At 41.2% G+C, this 24802-nt stretch overlaps 1 protein-coding gene across 1 annotated transcript in view; it reads right to left on the reverse strand.

Annotated features, from left to right (window-relative positions):
* Positions 1-24595, reverse strand: part of RPS6KC1 (ribosomal protein S6 kinase C1) — a 107412-nt gene extending 82817 nt beyond the window's left edge. The window contains exons 1-3 of the mRNA XM_073338924.2: positions 24390-24595; positions 16478-16513; positions 6609-6729 (exon numbers count right to left, since the gene is read on the reverse strand). Of these exons, the coding sequence (XP_073195025.1) occupies positions 6609-6729; positions 16478-16513; positions 24390-24494 (262 nt within the window). The 5' untranslated portion in view covers positions 24495-24595. The remainder of the gene's footprint in view (positions 1-6608; positions 6730-16477; positions 16514-24389) is intronic.
* Between the last annotated feature and the right edge of the window lie 207 nt (positions 24596-24802).

The following is a 24802-nucleotide window of genomic DNA, read 5'->3' on the forward strand; positions in this document are numbered from 1 at the left end:
CCTTCCCTCCCAACGACTGGGGGAAGCAGTGAAGGAATAATCTGGCCTATTAATTATATGCACACACTATGCAACTGAACCTCACTTCCTATAGGCTTTCATACCAATTATGTCACAGCTACTTTATCATGCAAAATAGACAGTTACAAGTTTAAAACAAAAGATAAAGGGACAGAAGTTAAGGGGAACAGACAAGAGAGAACAAAATAGATGGCACGCACTTCTGCATAGAGGAACAAGAGACTGGGAGACAAATTCAAGAAAAAGCACCTCCACTGAAGCATGGCATAAAATAAGGCTGCCTGACATCACTGAAAGCTAACTTTGAAGGTGACTGTAGAAAACCACATAGAACAAAAAAACCAAACCTCATTTACATTAGGGGCATGCAAAAAAGACTAATAATAATAATCCAGATAGAAAGTGTCAAAGTAGGATTTTTTTCAGCAGTCCCTCAAATGAACCGTTTCCACATGGTAGTGGGGAAAAGAAAAAGCCCTTCTCCCCCACCCCACCCCCAACCAGGATCAATGTCTAAGTTCACAAAGCAGCGTTTGGGGTGTGGAGTGGTTTGTTTTTCTAAACTAACAAGGACAGAATATGGAGGGGAAAAAAAATCTCACCTCAGTAAACTGCAGTGACTGAAATTGCATGGTCTTACAAGTCTGAACGCTAAATACAACAAACATACTGACTTAAATAACAGAAACCCTGCTGAAAAAGACGTCAAACAGCCAGCTAAGTTGGAACCTATAACATCGACAAAAAGCACACTGCGCATTTGAACTATCCCATTAAAAGTTTAACAATTGCAATGCTTTTTAGTTCTTTAACTCATGCCGTCTCTGTAGGGCCACTATCAACTATAATACTCGGCGGTCAGAGGTAGAAATATCAGATCGCATTGGCTTGTCTGTGCACTATATATAAGCGCACCCACTTGAGTAAAGCCATGTCACTGACAGCAGTCAGAAAAACTGATCACAGTGATGGCTCCCATTTCCTACACTCTCCTGCCCCGCTCCCCCTCATATTCTCAAGTTGGCAATCTTGTTAACTGCTTCTATATTTGGATGGATCTGTCTCTAACGTCTCAACCATAAATCCTGCGGGGAATTCTGCACCAAAAAATTTAAAATTCTGTGTGCAATATTTTAAAATTCTGTAAAATTCTGCATATTTTTTGTCAAAATAATGCAATACAATCCAGCTAGTTTTAATTATTTTGGTAATTTATTTAAACTACAATGCAATGGATGGAGAATGGTAGTGGGGAGCACTGGAGGAAATCACCAAACCCGCTCTGTCTAATAATAACGTAGCTAGTATTGACCCTTTACTTCTAGTTGTTAGTCAACAAATATATGCAGCCATATGCTATGCTAAAATCATCACTGTCACCTTCAATTCCCTGCATCTCTTGGCCAACCTAAAATACAGTTTCAGACGCTTCAGGGCAACCACCATGTCTTCTGTTTTCTCTCAAGTACTGTGCACATCCATGATGCTACATAAACAAGAGTAATACTCTTGTTTTGCAAATATGTGAACAGCTGTACATAGAGATTACAATGGGTCAAAAACTGGTACCTCAGATTATGTTCCCTTCATGTTTCATGGTTGTGCGGGAATCAAAATGAATCTCTGCAGCCAAACTGAGAACGGTCATTTCCTAGAAACAGATACTAGGATACTTTAACGGTAACAGCCACATGACAATTCAAAGAAGTTTTAACAGCTGGCTCTGTTATCAGCACTTTAAATTCCCATGGTCCATGCCAATGTGTTTTTTCCTGTGAGGAGGGTGGAAAAAGTCCAGGTGAAGTACAGGAAAGCAATATGAATTTTCCCCAAAGGGTTTCATCCTGTGATATAACCAGCACTATTACACCAGAAAAAAAAATACACACACTACAGCTTTTCATTTTCAAAAGTTGTGGGACTAAAGCACGAAATATAAACATTCCAGTTCTGCAGATCTCTCAACTATTTATTCCACTAAAGGTGGAAGTGTATCATGGCTCTTCCATTTCCACACAGTCCTTGATGCCTCAGAGTGTTCTCTTCAGCTCTTTAAGTGCTACAGCCTGGGACTCTGTACAAGTTTAATATTTTCTGTACAGAAAATAAGAGCAGCTGTAACAACTGTTAAAGCTCATTTGTAAACTGCATCATCTGCTATTCTTTGTACTAAAATGACAAAGTTTTAAAAAATATACACATTTTCAGAAGTCAGCAACTAATGACAGTGCTAACAAATAACCAGTTTAAAGGCTACCGCAAAGGGGACAAAAATCACATGATGGAAGGAAGAATACAGAAAAGCATCAATTGCTAATGTAGAGTTAGAGGAAAAGGAATTAATATACAAATGGGACTGATCTTGCAGTTCAAAATAAAACACTACTCATGAAAATAAAATACCTATATGCAACAACTCAAAATATACCAACATTTCACTTTGTCCTCCACTAAACAAGCAACCATAACTGATCCTCTGAAGAAAGATGCCCTGAATAATTTTAAGAAATGCCTCAACTGGAATAAAAGGCAGCTTCATCCATTTTTATTCCTTTTTAGCTTTCCAATAAGTTATCATTTTAACTTGTTATGCATTACCTCTTTTCCTGGGCTTTTCTGTTGCTCTTATTTCAAATGTGATTTTTTTAAAAGAAAGGCTCTTTGTACAAGAAGTGAAAAAGAACTACACTGAATACTTTTGTAGATTCTCTCCCCTTATATTCTATACTGTAGCCATTTGTGTGTGTATAAAACAATAGAATAAGGCTGTCTTTCAGAAGAGATTTCACCCACAATTCTACTCCAGCTCACAGGGCTTGAGCAAGACTGGCTAGCCTCAGATTTAAGATTTCCATCCATTTTAATTACTTTTAAAATCTCTCTCAAGAACTCTTAGTTTCTTTTTTGGGTATCTTACCCTATATGGCTTTATATAGGGATCTATTCTCCTCTCCACTCCTAGAGCATATCTTTGTTTTCAATTTAAATCTTGGACAGCAAATATCAGCTTTGAAAGCATCCTGGATAATGACCATGCTACTCTGTAAATTAGATACAAAATCAACTCGAGATTATATTGATAATATATTCTCCACTTAACTATGCAGCGTGCAAGTGCTGACATGGAACTGATATTCACCTCGGATCCAATTTCACAGATAAGCAAAATAAAAACAACATTAAATGCAATTCAGTCTCAGCTTTGGAAGAGAGCCAAAGCTCTCTGTGTACTTCAGGGGACTCTATGCAGGCATCCATAAAATCCACATCACAACTCAATTTTCTTGCAAATCACTTACATGTTTCACATCCACTATTAGTTATCAGAAGGAAACACCATTTTGTGTTAAATGCAACAGGATCAGGCAACATGTAGTGACACCTATAATTAAGGTTTCAGAGTAGTAGCCATGTTAGTCTGTATCCGCATCATGTGCCAGCAATGCCCCTCTGCCATGTACATTGGCCAAACCGGACAGTCTCTACGCAAAAGAATAAATGGACACAAATCTGACATCATAACATTCAAAAACCGGTAGGAGAACATGTCAAACTCTCTGGCCACTCAGTAAAAGACTTAAGGGTGGCAATTCTGCAACAGAAAAGCTTCAAAAGCAGACTCCAATGAAAAACTGCTGAGCTTGAATTAATATGCAAACTAGATACCATTAACGTGGGTTTGAATAGAGACTGGGAGTGGCTGGTTCATTTCACATATGGAATCTATTTCCCCATGTTAAGTATCCTCACACCTTCTTGTCAACTGTCTAAATGGGCCATCCTGATTATCACTACAAAAGTTTTTTTCTCCTGCTGATAATAGCTCATCTTAATTAATTAACCTCATACAGTTTGTACGGCAACTTCCACCTTCTCTGTGTGTGTGTGTGTGTGTATATTTATTCTTACTATATGTTCCATTCTATGCATCCGATGAAGTGAGCTGTAGCCCACGAAAGCTTATGCTCTAATAAATTTGTTAGTCTCTAAGGTGCCATAAGTACTCCTGTTCTTTTTACCTATAATTAAGGTTACCTTACACGCTTCATTATAAGACCCTGATTTCAGTTGCTTATAAAAGACTTTGCAACTTTAACGATTCAGGCTGAACTTTTCCAAGCGGGGCATCTGCCTCAAAATGAGTTTTAATTGGAAAGTTTTAGCTGAACCATTCTCTGAATAAAGCAGGGGCTCCATGGGACAAAAATATAGTATATAATCATGTAATTGAAGTCTGTTATAACATACGTGCACAAGGGGGCCAAATTAAGATTGAACAGGCAATCTTAATTCTGGCATTTCCAGACTTTTAAGTGCTTGACTTTGCAACCTTAGCGTTCTTTTAACATAGGTTTTTGTGTGCAATAGTAAGTAGAGGATAGAGAAAATGCACAATGTATCTTGAAAAGACAAAAAACTAATGTACATGGTAGTTCTACCAAGAGATACTGTTAAGGAATAAAGCCCAATGCTGCAGTCATTGTGAGTGCAGACCTTTCCTTGAAGTTTTCAGGATTTTTGAGCACAGAGCAGGGTCTGTCTCATGCTTAATCACTGTGGAGAAACCACCAGAAAGCTCCTAAAACTATTACAATAATCAGGCCCCTTGAAGTATTTGTTAGCATTGAATTAGTATCCTGAATGAATTCAAAACATTAATAAGAGTGAGATTTTTACTTTCAGTCTATGTACATTTTAAAATGTCTAGCTTTAGACTGTTCTTAACTGAAAAGTTAAGTATTTGTAGGGTGCTATAAACACAGGTATGGTGAAGAGATGATAGTATTGCCACTGAATTATAGTTATTTTGAGGGGGGAAATCCTTAAATTTAGAATTTTCAGTTGTGAACACAGTGTTAGCTTTGCCAATTTAAAATTTGGCAAAAATGGTTTAATCACTTTTAATCTTAAAAAAAACCCCAAAATTAAAATGGTCAAAATAATTCCATTTTAAAAATTATAGACACATATACATACAAGTGTTTGCTAGGTACTCCATATAGGGATAAGTAAACTGCCTAGTACAGGCAATATCCTGCCCTAGTATTGACAATATCCTCAACCATTCCTAGATACCACATGCATAATATCTTTTAGAAAGAGAATTAGTGGAATAAGAGGCCATAGTCCCATTTTGTCTTGCTGAGCACAAAGCTCTCTGAAATAAGAATACTCTAATTACAAAAATAGACCTGAACAGCTTTGGATTTTCCACATAAATCTGTAAGTAAACAAAATTTTGCACGATGATTATTGTGGCGTAATGCTCAAAAACCAGGAATGTTTCTAAAGGATTTGAGGAAGGGAGGTTCCTACTGCAATTAGGTTCAGAGTCAACTATGTAATAAATAATACATATGGGAAGAAGAAGAGGTTTATTTTTAATTATGTGTCTTGGGGTTCAAGCTACAGAGCCTATTCTCCCTTCGATGTTTTAAAGGTAATCGGAGTTGTATGCACTTATTGAAAAGTGTGGGTTTAGTACCCGCTATGAAAAACCTATAGTAAGCTTAAGGTTAGGACAAAAAACACAAGCAATTCTACACTGAGGAAGACACCCAGGACAAACCCATTTCTTCTTAAAATGGAGCACATTAATCCACTTTAAAACCTTAACATTACATTTCTTGTTGGGAGTAACAGTTTTCAACTTTTTTTGGATTTATTATAATTATACAGTTTGTTCCAATACAACTTCCAATACCTGGAGTTGTTCCACTTTATTAGATGTCCATTTGATTTCACTTTTAAAGCTTGATCACCTACGTCAAAAGTTAATTCTCAAATACTTCTTAAAAAATAATTCTTCAAGGAAACACATTTATAAACAGTTTCCATTAAATAACTCACATTTTCTGAAGCTCTTCTTCTTCTCATTTTTATTACTAAGGACAATAATATAAAGATCTGTGTTCCTAAGAGCTAGTTAGTTCTTGCTACTTATTCCTCACCTGAAGTTATAATCCTCTGATGCAATAAACGGTTGCTCTAGATATAATGGTGATGTCAAAAACATAATTAGATAAAACTGGGAATGAACATCAAATTTCCTAAGAGACAAAAAATTAATTTCCTAAGAGACAAAAATCCTTTCCTTCACTAAATAGTTTAATAATGTAATATAAATAGATCATTAAAAATTACAACCATCTTTTTGGTGTAAGAACAAATGTAATTATTTTGTTTTGTAGCTGACAGTATACAAGTGTTAGTCACATAGCTAATATTTGTTACAGATTGCAAACTCCTCAGAACAGGAACCTCATGTTTTTATGCCTGTAAAGTGCAACATACATCCATAAACATTCAGAGCATATAGTTCTTTAACTGAAAGCAAACAAGAGGATACAGTCTATGTTATTTTGATAACTTCAGTACAAGTCAATAACTTTACAGCCACAGAACTGTGATCCACCCATATCTCATTAAGATCCTCATAATAAGACAAAGAGTTAACTACTAAAACCAAGTAAGTTTTAGCAGTAGCATGTACAAAGGTGCAGCTGGCAGCTCCAGAATGAGATGTATTTATGATTCATTAGCTAATATTGAACAGTTTTAGAAATTCAAAAAGAAGGCATGCTTACCAAATACTATTGCTTTGGCAAAAGGCGGAAACAATTCTGTATGCCTGTTTACGTTTTTATGAATTTGCCAGAGATCTTTGTGCAGTTTCTTAAAGTCACTGTATCTCTTCCAAACAACAATCTGAAACAGAAAAGGGGGAAAAAAGCATTAATGAGTTTAATAGCTCACAGTGAGGTAATTGTTGCTAAGTGTGGCTGAAAGCAAGAGCAGTTTAACATAATTGCACTAGGTCATCCAAAAAGAGTTGCCAACAAACTCTTTACAAAAATCAAGATGCTAAACAGGTTCTAATTAGTATTTTTAGTGGTTTCTTTTAACAGCTAGCTTAGCAAGTTTCTCCATAGGGGAAAAAATTAGGCAATAATTTTACGGTCTCTTGTTTGTAAATCGTTCCACTTTACTTTTGAGTGCTCGCTACATAAATTCTGTCTTAATAAAGTTGTATTACTCCTACTTTAAAAGCTCATTTTGTGAGATGCACAGTTCCTTGATCTGACACACACCATGGCACATCAACCAAAATGGTTTTCTCTAATACTTGCACAAAGGGCTATATGGCCTGTTTTCCTTACCTCTGTATTCTAAGAGTCAGCAATTACTCAGGCATGCATAACATGCTTTTTGGGCAATAGACAGGATATACTGTGTAGCCCCTGCATCTGGCCTCAAATGCATTGTCTAAGGAAATATGAAGATTACCTATGGCAAGTGTCTTTTAGCTCAGAATCTTTCCTTCTCTTATATCTAATCCGAACAGCTACATATGTAATTATATATGATAGCCACAGGCAATCTTTACATATGTACACACCCTGTTCCACTGGCCCCTTTTGACCAACAGAACCATAATGTACAGATGAACTGTGGGGAAAAGCCTAACGGAGGTGATGAAGAGGGGAAGAATGATGCTGCCTTCAATCACACAGTGACTCAATACTGCACAGGGAACCAAAAGGGGAGGGAGGAAGAAAAAGAAGGATGGGGAGTTATTCTACCTCCACCATACACAACAATACGTTGAGCACCAGCAGGTGAAAAAAAATCATGGAGGGGAGAGAGACGAAAGAAAAACAGAGAATGTTCATGAGACAGGGAATCAGAGACAGAACAATTTGGCCCATAATATTTGTGTGCGTAAAGATCTGATTACCTATAAATGTAAGCATGAATTTAAATAGTTTGCCATGAACATCCCTGAACCAAAAATCCAACACCATGTTCTGTGTAATCTGGGCAAAACCTTTGATTACAGGAGGGCAAGGAGACCACTGGTACATTATAACATTGGCAGGATAAGGATTTCTACATTACTATATTCAACAAAATTTAGCTCCACTCCGTAGTTCTACCCAATTGCTGAAAAGTACAAAAGTCAGCTATTAATACAGTTTCCACTGTTTCTTCCCAGTTCTTTGTGTTTCACCCTACAATAGCCTGAACTATAAGTGGGGGGAAATTAGGGCCAGGAAAAGAATTCAGCAATTAAATCTGAATCTAACAGACCTAATAAGCTTTGGTTTATGAAAGAGATGAAAGCATTTTATGTGCCAGCTCTGAGTTCATTCAGGCCCTTTGCCCTGTCCTAATCCACATTAAATGTTAAGGTGTAACAACAGTGACAAAACACGTGAAGTATATGCAGCAGCATATCCAATTATTTTATCAGTCAAATTCATCTCTCAAGTTTTATGTAGTAAAACACCATGAGACAGATTCCAAGTGAAATATTCCTTTAACTGATTTTAAACAGTTTACTCCCCAGGTAGAAATCTGAAAGTATCAAAATTAAGGACCAAATTTTGTTCATACAAACCAAATCAGAAGTGTATTGAGATATCAAGAATCAGATCTAGTCAAAAGGTTGTTGTGGTTTTCCCTCAATTTGACCCAATTTGGTAGAAAAAACCCCATATTTTGCTGAGGCCAGAGGACATTCTTAAACTCATTGGTAATGAGAATATGCATAAATCCCAACCCACACTAAAAATATAAACATTAAGGGGAGCTTGCTACAACATGGTTAAAGCTTCAGTGGTGTGGATAGACCTAACCATTTCTTCACCAGTAGGCCATAATAACGGACTGTCCAAAGCTTTAATCTAGATACATCCTAGCCACTCTATAAATTTTAATCCATGTTGTAACTAGCTCTCCTGATGCAGTTATGCCACAAACTCTACTATACTTTGGCCTGGTCTCCGCTACAAAGATAGGTTGACATAAGCCACTTTGCATCAACCTTGTTGTGAGTATCTACATTTAAATGTCTCTCCCACCAACGAAAGTGCTCCTTTACAGCGACACAGTAACACCACCTCCCCGAGCAAACATTGAGCCATGGTCGATATACTGAGGCCAACACAGTGTGAGTACAGATGCTGTGTTACCTACGTCAAAACTAACAGTCCTCCAGCAGCTGTCCCACAATGCCAGACACCGACCTCTCTGGTTGCAATCACGAACTCCATGGCCCAGAGTCACAGAGACTGGAAGCCACCCACACACTTTAAAACCCCATGAATTTTTTAAATGCCTTTTCCTGGTTTTCCACCTTGATGAGCTCTCTTAGCAGCTCTCCACTGTTGCATTCAACTGCCCAGCTGAAGACGCCAGGTACACACAGCAGACCCTCTCCAGCCTGGATTAGACAAGATATATTGGATCTCCTGGACCTGTGAGGAGAAGAGGCTTTGCAAGCACAGCTACGGACCAGCTGTAGAAATGTTGACATCTACAACAAGCAGATTGCTCAGGGGATGCAGGAGAAGGGGTACAACAGGGCCAAGGAACTGCAGCAAGCAGACAAGAAGGCCAGGGAGGCCAACAGTCCATCCGATGCTGAGCTGAAGACCTGCCACTTTTACAAAGAGCTGCAAGCTATACTAGGTGGAGACTCCACCACTAGAGCACTGCACGGATACAGTATTTACATCCACGTTTGTGGATGTCCACAGATATCCAAGGAGCTGCAGGGCTCTACAGGAGACGCAGACCACGGAGTGGAAGGGTCTCCTGTCCGGGAGCATGAGAGCCACTTGCACATACTAGCTTGACCAAGGACAGCTGCCCTCGAGCCTGGTGCCCACTCCAGTGGGCGGGGCGAAGGGCAGTAGAGCCACGCCAGAGGGACTGCCACGCGTGGCGCTGGCTCCTGCAAGCGTTGGCCCAAGATGCTGCTGCTTTCGCCGCTGCGGTTCCCAGTAGAGCCCTGCAGCTCCTCAGATATCCACTTTGCAGCCGCAGATATAAATTTTGTATCCATGCAGGGCTCTATCCACCATCACCCCACACACCACCATGGATATCTCAGAGTCACAGACCCCTGCCATTAGCAGCAAGCACAAGGAGGAGGAGGAGGAGGAGGATGGGGGACATGTGACCAGAGAGGTCCACCTATGCCACAAACCAGGGCCCGTTTGAGATTCCACTGCAGTTCAGACGAGCACAGGTGAGCCTGATGAAGCGGAAAGAACCTCAGATAAGTGTGAAAATTTATTTCCTACTACAGTGGCAGGTGCAGAAAAAGCAGAGGGAGAGGTACCACAGCATAATGGGACTTCTCTGGCAGCAAACACAGATGCTGCAAACGTATAGACCTACAGGTTCAAAAGTCACAGGCTTACCTCCCTTTGCAGTCCATGGAGAACTCCATTATAGCACCTCCCCACACCTCCCTCAACATTCAACATGGCATCAGGGATTGCATCCCTATGCCTACAACTCCACCCCATTAAGGACAACCACAGATTCATGTACATTGACCTATGAGAGCCACAGTTGCTGTACGCATAGCTAAAATGGGCATGAATATTCTTTCCCCATCTTAAGCTCTGTTCTATAGATTTATTAAGTTTTTAGTATATTTGCTTTTTAACTTGCACAGAACATTTCTGCAGTGTTTTCATTATTCAATAAACTTCTATTGTTTGGAAAACAATTCTTCTTTATTAGTTCCCAATATATGCTGCAGAATGCCTAGTGATACTGAAAGCACCACAAACATACAGCAAGCACCATACAATTCCTAACATGCCCCAAAAACAGCAGGGCCAGGTAGAGCACGGTACACCACAATTCATTACTGTGGCTCACTATTAAAACAGTCTTTCAAAGCCTCTCTGAGCCGTACAGTTCTGTGTTGAGCTCTTCTAATAGCCCTCGTTTCTGGCTTTTCAAACTCAGCAGACAGATGATACACCTCCACTCTCCATTCTGGTGGCAAACATTCCCCCCTTTGCTTCTCAGATATTATGCAGGACACAACAAGCAGCTATAACCTTTGGGATTTTTTTTTCCACTGAGATCCAATCTTGTGAGTAAACAAAACCATCGCCCCTTCAATCTATCTAAAGAAGCACATTCAGCTGTCGTTCTCCACCTGCTGAGCTGGTAGTTGAATCTTTCCTTGGTGCTGTCAAGGTGACCGGTGTACCCGCTTCAAGAGCCAGGGGAGGAAGGGGTAAGCTGGGTCACCCAGAATCACTATTGGCATTTCAATGTTGCCAATGGTAATGTGTCAGTCAGGAAAGAAAGCCCCTACTTGTAGCTTTCTGAACAGTCCTGTGTTCTTACAGATGGGAGTGTCATGCACCTTCCATGGCCAGCCAACACTGATGTTGGTGAGGCATTCCTGGTGATCCAATAATGCTTGCAAAACCACAGAAAGGTAGTCCTTTCTGTTGATGTACTCTGTGGCAAGGTGGTCTGGTGCCACAGGAAGGACGTGTGCGTCATCTATCACTCCACTGCAGTTTGGAATCCAGTTGCTGCAAATCCATCCTCTACAGGGTCCTGCCCATTGCCAAGAGTCACAGTCCTGCATAGCAGGAGATGATTTGTGGCCCTGCACACTTGCATGACAACTGCCCCTGAAGTAGATTTTCCAGCTCCAAAATTATTTCCAACTGACCAATAGCAATCCACAGTGTGATTGCCACTCGCTTCTCCACTGTCAATGTGGCTCTCCTTTTGGTGTCTCTGAGCTGGAGAGCTGGGCCAAGCTCACCACACAGATCCAGGACTGTGCATCCGAAAGTTCTGCAGCTACTGCTCATCATCCCAAGCCTGTATTACGACACAATCCCACCAGTCAGTGCTCATTTCCTGGACCCAGAAATTACGCTCCACCATCTGCAGATGCTCTGTGAACACCACCATCAGCCTTGCATTCCCACAGCAATGTCCTCCAGGAAATCATCATGTCACACGCTGATTCAGTTTTTCTTACAGCTCTGCAAATACTACAGGATTTTGTGTCCTGTGCCTGCTACACTTATGACAACAGTACAGAGCTGAGCAGGCTCCATGCTTCTGTCAGAGATGTCAGACAGCAAGGAGGGCCACAGGGATTGGTGAAATACCTTTTTTTAAAAAAAGGTATAACAATTATGAGACATAGATGACATTATGGGATGGGTGCAGTGTAGTTGTAGCCGTGTGGGTCCCTGGTTATGAGAGAGACAAGGTGAGTGAGAAGTTGACCCAGTAAAAGATATTACCTCACCCACCTTGTCTCTCAAAATTGTGGGATGGAGAGTTACATGCTGGGAAGTTAACTCCTTACTCCCAGCCACCCCCGTGTGACTTGTTTCTGCCCCACCATACATTGCCAACAGTTCCCAAAAGACAGCGCACTGGACAGTGACGAGTTGCACACTGGGAAACCTACCTATGGTGCACTGCACCGTGCATTGACACAAGCACCCCTGGTGAGTGCCCGCAGCACCAACGCAAGAAGCCAAGTATGCATGTGCACAAGCGATATACTAACTGCAGTGTCTTTATGCCAACGAACTTGTGCCAGCAAAAGTTAGTAATGTAGGCACACTCTTTGCAGCGATCAGGCTCAGGAGAACAAAACAAGAAATCTAGGACTTCCCGAGGGAGAGGATCCCCTGGCCTAAGTTTTCAGAAGGGACTAATAATTAGGGATGCTTCAAGTTTTTGAGTGCCCAATCCAAGCTACCACAAGCAAAGGAGTCAAATTCTAATCGGGTGATTGATGAGCACTGTTTTATAGATAATCCCAGAACCACCACATAAAACTGCTCAAGAGAATGAAAAGTCCATGATCATGGAGAGGAATCTGGTTCGGAGGGAGGATGACAAACTGCAATCTGAGGACTAAAGAAATGCAGTAAAGGGTATTTGTCTGGTGAGAGTGTGAATATATTGTTAGTTGTTATAGTTAGGCTTGGAAGAATTCAATTTTTAAAGGTAAATGTCAGTAAACAATTTCACAAACCACACACAAACAGATGAAAAAAATATTTCCACCAATAATCATCAAAATTTACAGGTAGGAAAAGTAAGGAAAATGCTGTTTGAAACTGTAGAGTCAAAATCCAGTGATCCAAACTTCTGAATTAACCTGGTTACAAATGGACTAAAAAATGAACAGCAAAAACAGGTATGATTGGATTTAAGGATATTTACTTTGTATATTCGGACATGTGATGTTGACCACTTGTGTTTTCACGGTTTATAAAAGCTTTAAATTTTGAGTCTCTGTCTGCTGTCATTAAATAATTGTTGACACTCCCCCATAATTTCTGCAATTTTAAAAATAGAAAAAATGCTTAAGTAGTGATATTATCTGTTGAAATTGTATAAAAAATTAATCCAATTCTGCAAAGGCTACACTGTTCTGATGTGATAGGCTGTTTGTCATGGTTAGAATAATTGGAGCACTAGTAACTGTTTTACACACCTTCCTTCCACAATAAACAATGGTTTCTCCACCCTGGGCTGGACACACACAGTTATCATTACCCCTTTACTCCTTCTGCACACACGGCTTTACCTGATTATCTCCCTTCCCTCTCCCCACAGTAGTAGTTGGGGGTGCTTGATGTAGAAGTTGGTTGTGATGGGAGACGGTAATTTGGTAAAGGGTTACGTCCAGAAGGGCTGTTAAAAGGGGAGATGGAAGGCTGCAAAGAGAGGGAAGCAGACTGAAGGCTGCGGTGGATGGCCCATGAATAGCAGTAGTTGTAGCAATGTTAATGTTGTGAGTGGAGGAAATACGTATTGTAAAGTGGCTCAACTTTTCTGGGTTTGTGTCAAGGGTGCTACATGTACAACATGCCTAACTGCTTCACAACTAAGTAGATGTATTTATTTTCTAGGGTTTTTAAAATGATTAATGGTGATAAGCATAGACCCTATTAGGGGGAGAGGATGGAAGAGCAGCTGCTGATAGTCCTTCAGTGACTGTACATAAATCTTTCTCTGTTGTGGGATAAAAATCTGATATAAAAGCTCCTGATGGAGGTTGGGTGCATACCTGGCCACTAGACAGGATTGTGTGCACTGTGCTTAAATGTTCAGTTATAACATGAATAATAGCTAAAAGTGATCCTAACTCAAGCATCTGAAAATTAAGATCTACTCAGGAGCCACCTATTTACTAAATTTTGGATAGACTATTTTTAAGATAGTCAACAACAAAAGTAGGACTCCTGAAGAAAAACTTCAGCCAGAGCTCAAATTCAGGAAGACTTCCTATTAAAAACGTAGGAGAGAAATCAAGTAAAAAACTACACACAAAATCCAGAGAGTGCATAAGAACTTATACTGTATGAAGTTCCACAACAACTGGCAACTGGCTTTTCGCGAAAAAGCAGGAATGTAAACTAGAGATGTCAATTAATCGCAGTTAACTCATGCGATTAACTAAAAAAAATTAATCGCAATTAATTGCGGTTTTAATCACACTGTTAAACAACAGAATACCAATTGAAATGTAGAAAAACATCCAAAGATATTTAATATATTTTCAAATATATTGATTTCAATTACAACACAGAATATAAAGTGTACAGTGCTCACTTTATATTATTTTTATTACAAATATTTGCACTGTAAAATTATAAACGAAATAGTATTTTTCAATTCACCTCATACAAGTACTGTAGTGAAATCTCTTTATTGTGAAAATGCAACTTACTTTTTTTTTTTTGTTAGATAACTGCACTCAAGAACAAAACATTGTAAAACTTTAGAGCCTACAAGTCCACTCAGTCCTACTTCATGTTCAGCCAATTGCTAACACAAACAAGTTTGTTTACATTTATGGGAGATAATGTTGCCCACATCTTATTTACAATGTCACCATAAAGTGAGAACAGGCATTCGCATGGGACTTTTATAGCCAGCATTGCAAGGGATTTATGTGACAGATATGCTAAACAATTGTATGTTCCTTCATGCTTTGAACACCGTTCCAGAGGACATGCTTCCATGCTGATGCTCGTTAAAAAAATAATGTGTTAATTAAATTTGTGACTGAAGTTCTTGGGGGGAGAATTGTAGGTCTCCAGCTCTGTTTTACCCACATTCTGCCATATATTTCATGTTATAGTAGTCTCGGACGATGACTCAGCACATGTTGTTCATTTTAAGAACACTTTTGCTACAGATCTGATAAAAGGCAAAGAAGATACCAATGTAAGATTTCTAAAGATAGGTACAGCACTCGACCCAAGGTTTAAGAATCTGAAGTGCCGTCCAAAATCTGAGAGGGATGAGGTGTGGAGCATGCTTTCAGAAGTCTTAGAAGAGCAACACTCTGATGCAGAAACTACAGAACCCGAACCACCAAAAAAGAAAATCAACATTCTGCAGGTGGCATCTGACTCAGATGATGAAAATGAATATGCGTTGGTCCTCACTGTTTTGGATTGTTATCAAGCAGAACCTGTCATCAGCAGGACGCATGTCCCCTGGAATGGTGGTTGAAGCATCAAGGGACTTATGTATCTTTAGTGCATCTGGCACGTAAATATCTTGCGACGCCAGCTACAACAGTGCCATGCGAATGAATGTCTGTTCTCACTTTCAGGGAACATTGTCAACAAGAAGCAGGCAGCTTTATCTCCTGCAAATTGTAACTAAACTTGCTTGTCTGAGTGATTGGCTGAAGTAGGACTGAGTAGACATGTAGGCTCTAAAGTTTTACAATGCTTTAATTTTGAATGCAGTTACTTTTTGTACATAATTCTACATTTGTAAGTTCAACTTTCATGATAAAGAGATTGCACTACAGTATTTGTATGAGATGAACTGAAAAATACTATTTTGTTTTTTACAGTGCAAATATAATAAATATAAAGTGAGCATTGTACACTTTATATTCTGTGTTGTAACTGAAATCAGTGTATTTGAAAATATAGAAAACATCCAAAAATATTTAAATAAATGGTATTCTATTGTTGTTTAACAGCACGATTAATTGCACGATCAATTTTTTTAATCGCTTGACAGCCCTAGTTTTTATTATTGTATAACAGGCTACTTCTTAAGAAGCCCGAGAGCACCCTACAGTAAGAAAGAATTAAAATCTACCCTCTCTCTCTTTATCACCCTCATCCTCTTCAGTTTACTCTGTTCACCTAACAGACAGGCAGCACTAATGTAGGCTTTTCAGTGACGTATTAGGTAAAGAGGGAAAAAGAACACTTACAGCGGACACCTAGACTCTGATGGTGAACTTATCTAATTTTACCAGTAAGGGTTAAAGTAAAGCTCCATTTCCAATTTCAGCCATGAAACAGGAGCTAAAAAGTTATCAAAGAAGTTTTGTCATAAAAAGACACTTTACTCCTCAAAAATTTTGTTTGAAGTCATGATTCATAATTTCCCCACCCCACCCCATCCCCAACACTCATCACTGATGGCAAAGTTGCAATAGGCTACCTTAGCTATTTGGTTTTGAATTATTAAGACAAAAAACACAGATGGACACAAAAAAGGTTTTCTTCATTTCTTTGACAAAACGCACAGGAAATACTAAATTAAGTAAAAGATACTTCAAAAGTTAGTAATGAGAACATGAACTGAAGCATTTTCACAAATGTAAATGTGTTACCTCCTGGACTTCTTCTGGATTTCTTCTTGAAACAACCTGTAAAACAAAACAAAAACCTGATCAGTGTCTGAATTTCAGTCTGCAGAGTTAAAAGAGGAATATACTGTGATCTGTTGCTGATAAAAAGAAACCACACAGAAGGTGCATATCTTTTTCAATTTGCATTCAGCAGATTTAAGTTAGTTAAGTGAAGTTCAACCTATCAAAATAAGAAATAGAACAAAAGATTAAGTATTTAGTAACAAAGCTAACTGGTATGTTAGAAACTAGCAAATAAATTACAAAATAGATAACTTATGCCTTCTTCTAAGGGCTACATCCCCAAGCAAGTTTCTTATTAGGGAACACTCAGAACTGGGGCACATATGGACCATCTTCCCATCCATTCTTCCAATTCTTTCCTGAAGAAATTGTTATTAGAAACACGAGAGGAAAGTAACATTAATGTAATAGATATGGGTAGCTGTAACTAAGCCATTTTTGAAATCCAGATTGCACACAACCTCAGCCTGGGTGGGTTTTGTATCTTTTAGGACAAAATCTCCCCATGCTACCCACAGCTCAGTTCTCTACAGATCACTTTTCATTTTGATTTTGTCCTCGTGCATATTTGCTACCTGTCACATGTTGGTGTTTTCTGCACATTTGATCACACTGACTTTACCCCAAAGAAATACCTGACAAAGACTGACAGGTATGGCAGCACCGGGCAAATATGATTTTGGTGTTTTTAAAAAAGAAATATATATTATATTGGTCAAGAGAGCCTCTAGAATGCCTGAGTTCTGCATTAGATTTACAAATAGCAATCAAGTCCATTGCTCAAAGACTGAAGGCTTGTCTACACACATGCAAACTAAACTAAGTCAGCTTTAATTCACGCCATAAGTCAGCATATGGACAGTTTCATTCGAAATAACACTGTCCATACACTGACATGCACTAAGATAATTAAAGGTGTGAATTAAACCAGCCTTCGTTTGGTTTGCTTGTGTGTAAGAAAGCCCTGAACTGCAGTGTTGTTTCTGTCTCAGCGGTAAAGTACACTACCCAGGAGAGCTCCAGACCATAGGCCACCTGAAAACTTCTCCTCTAAGCTACTTGGAGGATCCGCGGTGCTGCAGCCAGACTGTTCTCATCTCCCAGCCCTCCACCCCAAGTTTTATTAGATTTACTCTTCTAAATCTTCCTTATGGTTTTCAAGGATCTCTGTGACTTATTCCTCCATGCTTCCCTAACTTCAGCCTACTGCCCAACCTCACTGTAGTGTTCCCATTCATCCTCCATTTGGTTTTTGGAGGGGACTAGACTGAGGAGAACGGGGTTATTTTTCCATTATTCTACCCCATCAACCTGAAACACTCTTCTTCCCAAACACTGAGTCACTTCTTTCAAATTGCACCTTAAAACTCTCCTGTGCCAGTTTAGCCGACAATTGACAAAACCTTACACACCTTTTCCCTTGCTGTGATTAGTCTGAAGGCCTATTTGCCTCTTTACTGCAGTTATGTTTCAGCTGTTCTTTTCCTTTCACTCTACTTTCATGTTTGTTTCGGTCTATAGCAGAGTCCACATAGCTAGTTCAGTAAAGAGTTTATACTCTCTCCCTGGTGAGAATTTTAGAACACTTCATAGGCAAACCATGTGGAGGGGTGCGTGATGGCAACTTAAACAATCTTTACACATCACAAAAGAAGCAGTAAATGGCATAAACTTTTTTATTTTGCAGTTCACCTTTCAGTAAAGCCTACAACAGTTTTGTGAGGTTACAGTAAATAAGTTACTCAAATGGGTAAAGGGAGACCTAGAGCAATGAGTGATTATACAACAAGCTAGTGAGAGTCAGGAATAGGACCCATATGTTTCACAGTCCCTTCTTCTACAGATTACATCGTCTTCCATACCTATTGCCCAATTCCATCTGCAAGTCACTGTACAGTAATTATTTATTTATATGCTGGACTAATTTGTTCTCCATAGCCTTTTCATAAAAGTCAACACAGGCCAGAGACCTCTACAGAGTTCTTTCACTTTTACCGATCCTATCATCAATTCAGATAGTTGGCATGAGGGAATATGGGTTAACAACCCCATAAATCTCAAGCTCTAGGAAGATAAAAAGTTGCACAGAAAAATCTCAGCATGGAATGATGCAACCAGCATCGTTTGTAAATCCTTAATGAAAGCAGCTTTCATCCACAATAATCAATAGGCTATCAATAGATAGCACACCTGCATATACAAACTGATGAATACATAACTAATACTGTACGTTCTGGAAACAACAATCATAAAACAGGACCATAGGAATCTCCCTTTGTTACTTAACAAGATGGTCAGAATATCCTATGTTTTTGTCTGCTCTGTAAACATTCAGCATCAATAAATAGCAGACTTTTTTAATAAGAAACTAATTTTTAAAATCTCTCTTAATTCTACACTGGATACTATACTCTTGTGGTGCCTCTTTTTTTTTTTTTTTTAATCCTTTCATATCTTTTCTTGAATTCAATTGTTGGAAATGAATACAGGACCTGTAATGCTTCTCTAAGGGCTTGTCTACACTACCCGCTGGATTGGCGGGCTGCAATCAATCCAGGGGAGGGAGGGGTCCGATTTATCGCGTCTAGTCTAGATGCAATAAATCGACTGCCGAGCACTCTCTCATAGACTCCGGTACTCCACCGGAGCGAGAGGCGCAGGCGGAGTTGATGGGGAGCGTCAACCATTGACTTACCACAGTGAAGACACCGCGGTAAGTAGATCTAAGTACGCCCACTTCAGCTACGTTATTCATGTAGCTGAAGTTGCGTAACTTCGATCGATCCCCTCACCCTCCCCCCAATGTAAACTAGGCCTAACTTCGCAGATGTATGTAATGTCTTTCACAGTACAAAAGTTTAAATATATTATGTAGAATTCACATCTTACATACAGTTTCCACATTGTGCCAGCCTTGCTAAAAATATAAAAGGAATGTTTTCAGGGCTTCCACACTGTTAAAGCTGGCTTTCTTTTAAAATCATCTCCTAAGAACAGACCTTAAGAAAAATTTCCCAAAGTTAGTTCAGCTTAGCATTCAGAAAAGTCTCCAATGAGACCTGTGCATTTGGTTTAGATGTTCAGGACACTTTCAACATGCAACTCTCCTACTCACGAATATTAAAATGGTATTTTATATTTGACAGTAAAGTTCTCTTAACCTATTAAACCAGTTTTACAGATGATCCACAAGTACAGAATCAAAAGAAATCAGAGATCTCTAGTAGAATGTGCTGAATACCCGAAATAGCTAGCATAAGAGGGGTATTCAGTACACTGGGCAGGTCAGCCTTACTTTTTTCCATGCAGTCACCCAAAGCTGCAGATCACCAGTTCACGGTATGAGTGACACAGCCCCAGCAAGCACTGTGGTAGTGATGTCATATCAACCATGGAGCCAGCCAACTGCATGGATGGGAGGGAGAAAACAAAAAGTGGTGGGGGTCAGACAACTGCCTTAAACAAAATATTGTTACATAGTTTTGAACAGCTTCTTTTAATATTCTCCACTGTCCCACGTTTTTACCCCCAGCCCAGTTATTATTACATGTCCGATTAGAGCATAAGCCTTTAGGAGGCAAGAGCTCTGAACATTTCTGTGTTTGTGAAATCCCAAGCACGTTTGGGCACAATGAATAGTATTTTATCACCTCTGGGCTATAAGGTTAAAATACTTTAAAGAACTAATATTTGGGGATTTTAAATTAAGAAAAATCTGAATTACTCTGTCCACCAGCAATTTGTGTGAACTGCCATGTGTCACTTGGAGTAGAAGCTGAGAACCTGCAACTTCAGAGACCTGAGAAAATGTTGACATTCCCCCTGACTTATATACAACTTTCATTCCGATTTGGAGAATTCAGCACATGTACTACAGCTGTGTGATGCTGTATTTCAAATTAATATAAGTCAAGCAGAATACAAAAATTAGTGAAGAATTAGAATTAAGATAAATACAAGACTGTGTTCTACTGTCCTGACTAAAGGGGCATTGCTTTCAGTTCCACCAATGAAATTAAGCCACTATATTGACCTCTTGGATTAAGCCTGTGAACTGAGTTAATCAGGATGATATGTGGAAAAACTAAATGCCTTATCTTCCTTGCCTCTGTCCCATGACAAGCTTCTCTAGCACTGAACCTACAGGGGAAAAAGTGTTTTTTCTCAATAAAAAAACACCATGTTTTTATTGCACTTTAATTAGTGTTTAAACATCTTACATTACCCTATGATGGAATAATATATCATATCTAGAACAAAATATTATTCAAGTAGTCTATGGTCTTACAGTTAATGCAGAAAACTGACACGGAGACAAACAGCCTGAGAGCTATGTTTATTTATATATCTACATTCTACACAGATAACTTTCTAGATCCTCTTCCTTATATAAAGATAGGATATGTGCAAATATGGACAGCTCGCACAGGCAGAAAATTTACAGCAACAGTGATTGCAAAAGGACACGTCACTTCAATAAAAGTTTGCATTTCTATACCACTTCCTATCCAATGATCTCAAAATTAATTAACTGAACTCACAAGTCCCTCCCACTCACTGCTATGCAGCATTATTCCCATTTGTGAAAAAAGAAGGTGGAGGTACAAAGAAGGTAAGAGGCTTACCCAAGGGAACCCAAGAAGCCTTTGGCAAAACTAGGAACAGAAACCAGGTCTCCTAATTTCCAGTTTTTTCTTCCAACGCAAGGCCATCCTCCCCTCTTACAAGGGCCAGATTCTGCGGCGTTACTCAGACTGAGTAATACCTTGCTCTGTAATTAGTTCCACTTATACTCCTCAGTGACTAAACAGTCATTAGCCAGAGAGAGAGAGAGAAAATGACTATGTAGTCCAGTGTTTAGGACACTCACCCGGGAGATGGAAGACCCAGGGTACAGTCCCCCTGCTCCAGTCGCTCTTCATTATTTATCCACAGTGGATTAGCTTCAACAGGAGAGATTGAAGGAGCCCCACTTCAGAATATGTCATAGCTAAGTGATTAGAACAGTGTCCTGAGAAGTCGGAGAGCGCTGTTCAAATCCTGTCTCCCTCTTTGTCAGAGAGGACGGAATTGAGCCTGTGTCTTCCCCATCCCAGCTGAGTGCTTGAACTGGGCTAAGTTACAAGGTGGGCACCGCCTCCTCTAGCCATTTTGTGTAGAGCAAGACAGGAGTCTAACTCATTCTGACAAGAAATGCCTTATTGCCTAAGTCATCTGACTCCCAGAGAGGGGTTTCCATTCATGAAGCATTATGCTGTGAGAGGCACTTCCCTGTAGCCTGGACTTAGGTGCCTATCCCTGGGAGGGGACAGGGATTGGGACATACCCCTCTCGTTGGCATCTCCCACTGGCTAGTTTAGGCAGCTCACCGCCTAGCACGCTGGCTTTCTGGATCCCATTCTAAGGCACCTCTCTCTCTCTCCCCAGTGTACAGGAGCCTAGATGCCTAACTGAGGCTTTGTGGGTCATAGTGTTGTTCCTGTGATTTTCTCGGCACCTAAAAGTTAGGTGCCATGCCACTCACTTTGCAACGCCTAAGACCCTTTGTGGATCCCACTCTTACCCCCTATCTGTCCATTACAGAGCTTCTTGCATCTTCCTCAGAACTGTGATTCTGGCCACTGTGAGATACAGGATCCTGTGTTAGATGGACTTCTGGACTGGTCCACTATTGCAGTTTTAAGGCAGCTAACAATTTCTAGGACAGTATTAACAGTTCCATCAGACAGAACAACTATTTTCTGTCACTAAGCAGCATTACATTACCAGACTTAAGATGCTATCAGAACACCTGTGTAAGTCAGAAACTCAACAATAGAAACCAACACTGTCTCATAGCTTCTGACCGATGATGCACAACTAAGAAACACGCAAAATCAAGAATTACTGCATATACACTAGAGTCCAAACGTTCAGGTTACCAGTCTGTCAGGTTAGGGCAAGTCCAAGGAACACTTATGAAGGTATTTAAGGCTTTTCGCAACTCCAGCACATTTGGTCTTGTGCTGTGCTTAATTTGTCCCAGGGCTTAGCACCTCTGAGCTAGGCAGTTCATAGCCCCAGCACCTCTGGGCTTTGCAGCTCAGTTATTAAAGTAAAATAAAAATTGCTTGAGTCCCAGCACCTCTTTCATTATAAATTAAGCACTGGTCTTGTGTAACATGCACTTTGGAGACATTTATCCAAACACAGTCTCCCCTCTAGCTTTATTTTTTTTTTTAAATTACAGGATAGAGAAATTCAAAATAAAACAATCACCTTCAAGTGCTACTGAGGAAACGTTAAGCAGACCTGCAGTCTCTCATTCATTTGGAAGTGGCAGGGGCCCTCATTTGAAGACTCATTTTGATGACACCTGCTGAAGTCTGACCCTCAGTGGACCAAGCTTGCTTTTTTAATTTTTTTAAATAAAATAAAAACCACCTTCATTCAAAGTACCAGAGCTTGAGACACAGCAGGTCTGGGTAGCTAGTGGCCTGGTAAAACCAGAAGAGCATGAGGCAATGTGCTTTAGGCTGGATAGGGCATTCCCTAGTGTCAGGGTTACGATTGCTCTTTAACTGTTGGGATAATCTGCATGGGTGGAATATTACTGAAGTGGACTCAACTCCTTGAGTTAATACTTATGAAAAAATTAAGATGAGTATACAGCAAAGGGGAGACAGTACAGGCCGAGTTACAGCAAGCATCTAATTTTAAATGTCTCACTGACATGTCGAAATCATCTTCTTCCAATCCCCTGACGGACAAAGAGATACTGTAAAGCAGACTCCCTTATGAAGAAGTCTCATTCATTCCTTCCTCCCACCTCCTCTCCTCACCCATCTATCCCCATCACATGTGAGACTCGCGGCAGATCTGAATGAAGCTGGACAGGCATGCTGGGGATGCTCAGAACCTGTCCCACATTTGGGGTAGATGGGTGAGGTGAAGGGAAGATGTTCTCTTTCTCATCCTCCTCTCATTAGGGAACAGGTGGGAGGCAGGAGGTGATGAGGTGGATATGCTCTTTGATAAGCCCCCCATAGATGCAAGTCTAGGGTAAGGAATAGGGATGATCTCTGCTCTAGCCACCCACACACTTCCATGCACGAGGGCAGGTCTGAGAAGCTTCATCTGGGCCCTCTGTTGGGAGAAGCTCTGTGATGGGGTGGATACTTTCTGCCTGGGGCCACATTCCCAGAAGCAGGTCCGGGATTGGCAGGGAGCGGGGAGGGATGCTCTCTGCCCTCCTCTCCATTCAGTGGCATGTCCGGGACTGGTGGGGAGGGAAGGAGGAATGCTCTCTATCCTCACCCCCCCCCCCTTCAGAGGGGAAGATTGGGGAGGACGGCTGCTCTCCGCCTGCTGCCATTCACAGGGGCAGGTCGGGGATGGAGGGAGGGAGAGATGCTCTCTGACCCCCCCCCCTTCAGAGGGGCAGGAAAGAATGCTCTCTGCCCCCCTCCCATTCACAGTGGCATGTCCAAGACTGGGGGGGCAGGAGGAGGAAGGGATGTTCTCTGCCTGCCCCCATTCACGGGCAGGTCAAGGACTGGGGGGAGGGAAGGACGCTCTCTGCCTGCCCCCATTCACAGGGGCAGGTGGTGGTGGGGGGGCAGGGAGGGATGCTCTCTGTCCCCCACCCCCATTCACAGGGACAGGTCGGGGATTGGGGGTGGGAGAGATGCTCTCTGCCCCCCGCCCCGCATTCACAGTGGCATGTCCGGGACTAGGGAGGGGGGGGAAGGGATGCTCTCTGCCCCCCATTCACAGAGGCAGGTCGGGGGCTGGGGGGGAGGGGGTTGCTTTAAGCCCCCCCTGCTCCCGGCCCTTGGGGAGCGACCCGCTAAGAGCGGAGCTGTCCAGGTCCCCGCCGCCCCGGACTCACCCGAGCGGTGACCTTATACACGGTGTATCCCCGGGGGTGGCGCTGGGGCTCGGTGACCGTGTAGAACCGGGCCAGCTCCCCCGCTAGCTCCCGGGGGCAGCTCATGCTGGCCCCGCCGCTCAGAGCCGCTGCGATCCACTCCCGGGTCAGGCCTCAGCTGGAGGCGGAAGCAGCTCCGAGAAACTCCCCTCCCTTCTCCCCGGGGAGGCTGCCGGAGACCAGGCGCGCCCCACCCACCCCCCGAACCCCAATCCGGAGCCGCCCGAGCCGTGCACACAGCCAGGGAGGCTGGGCTGCAAGGCCGGATCTGTGACCTGTGGGGACAGAGCGTGCTGCTCCGTTTCAGCCAGCCGCCCGCACTGCCCCGAGCCAGCGGCCTTCAACCCACCGGCGGGGACAGCGGCAGCAGCCCC

This window comes from Lepidochelys kempii, chromosome 3 (genome assembly GCF_965140285.1).
Source record: "Lepidochelys kempii isolate rLepKem1 chromosome 3, rLepKem1.hap1, whole genome shotgun sequence".
Taxonomy (NCBI): Eukaryota; Metazoa; Chordata; order Testudines; family Cheloniidae; genus Lepidochelys; species Lepidochelys kempii.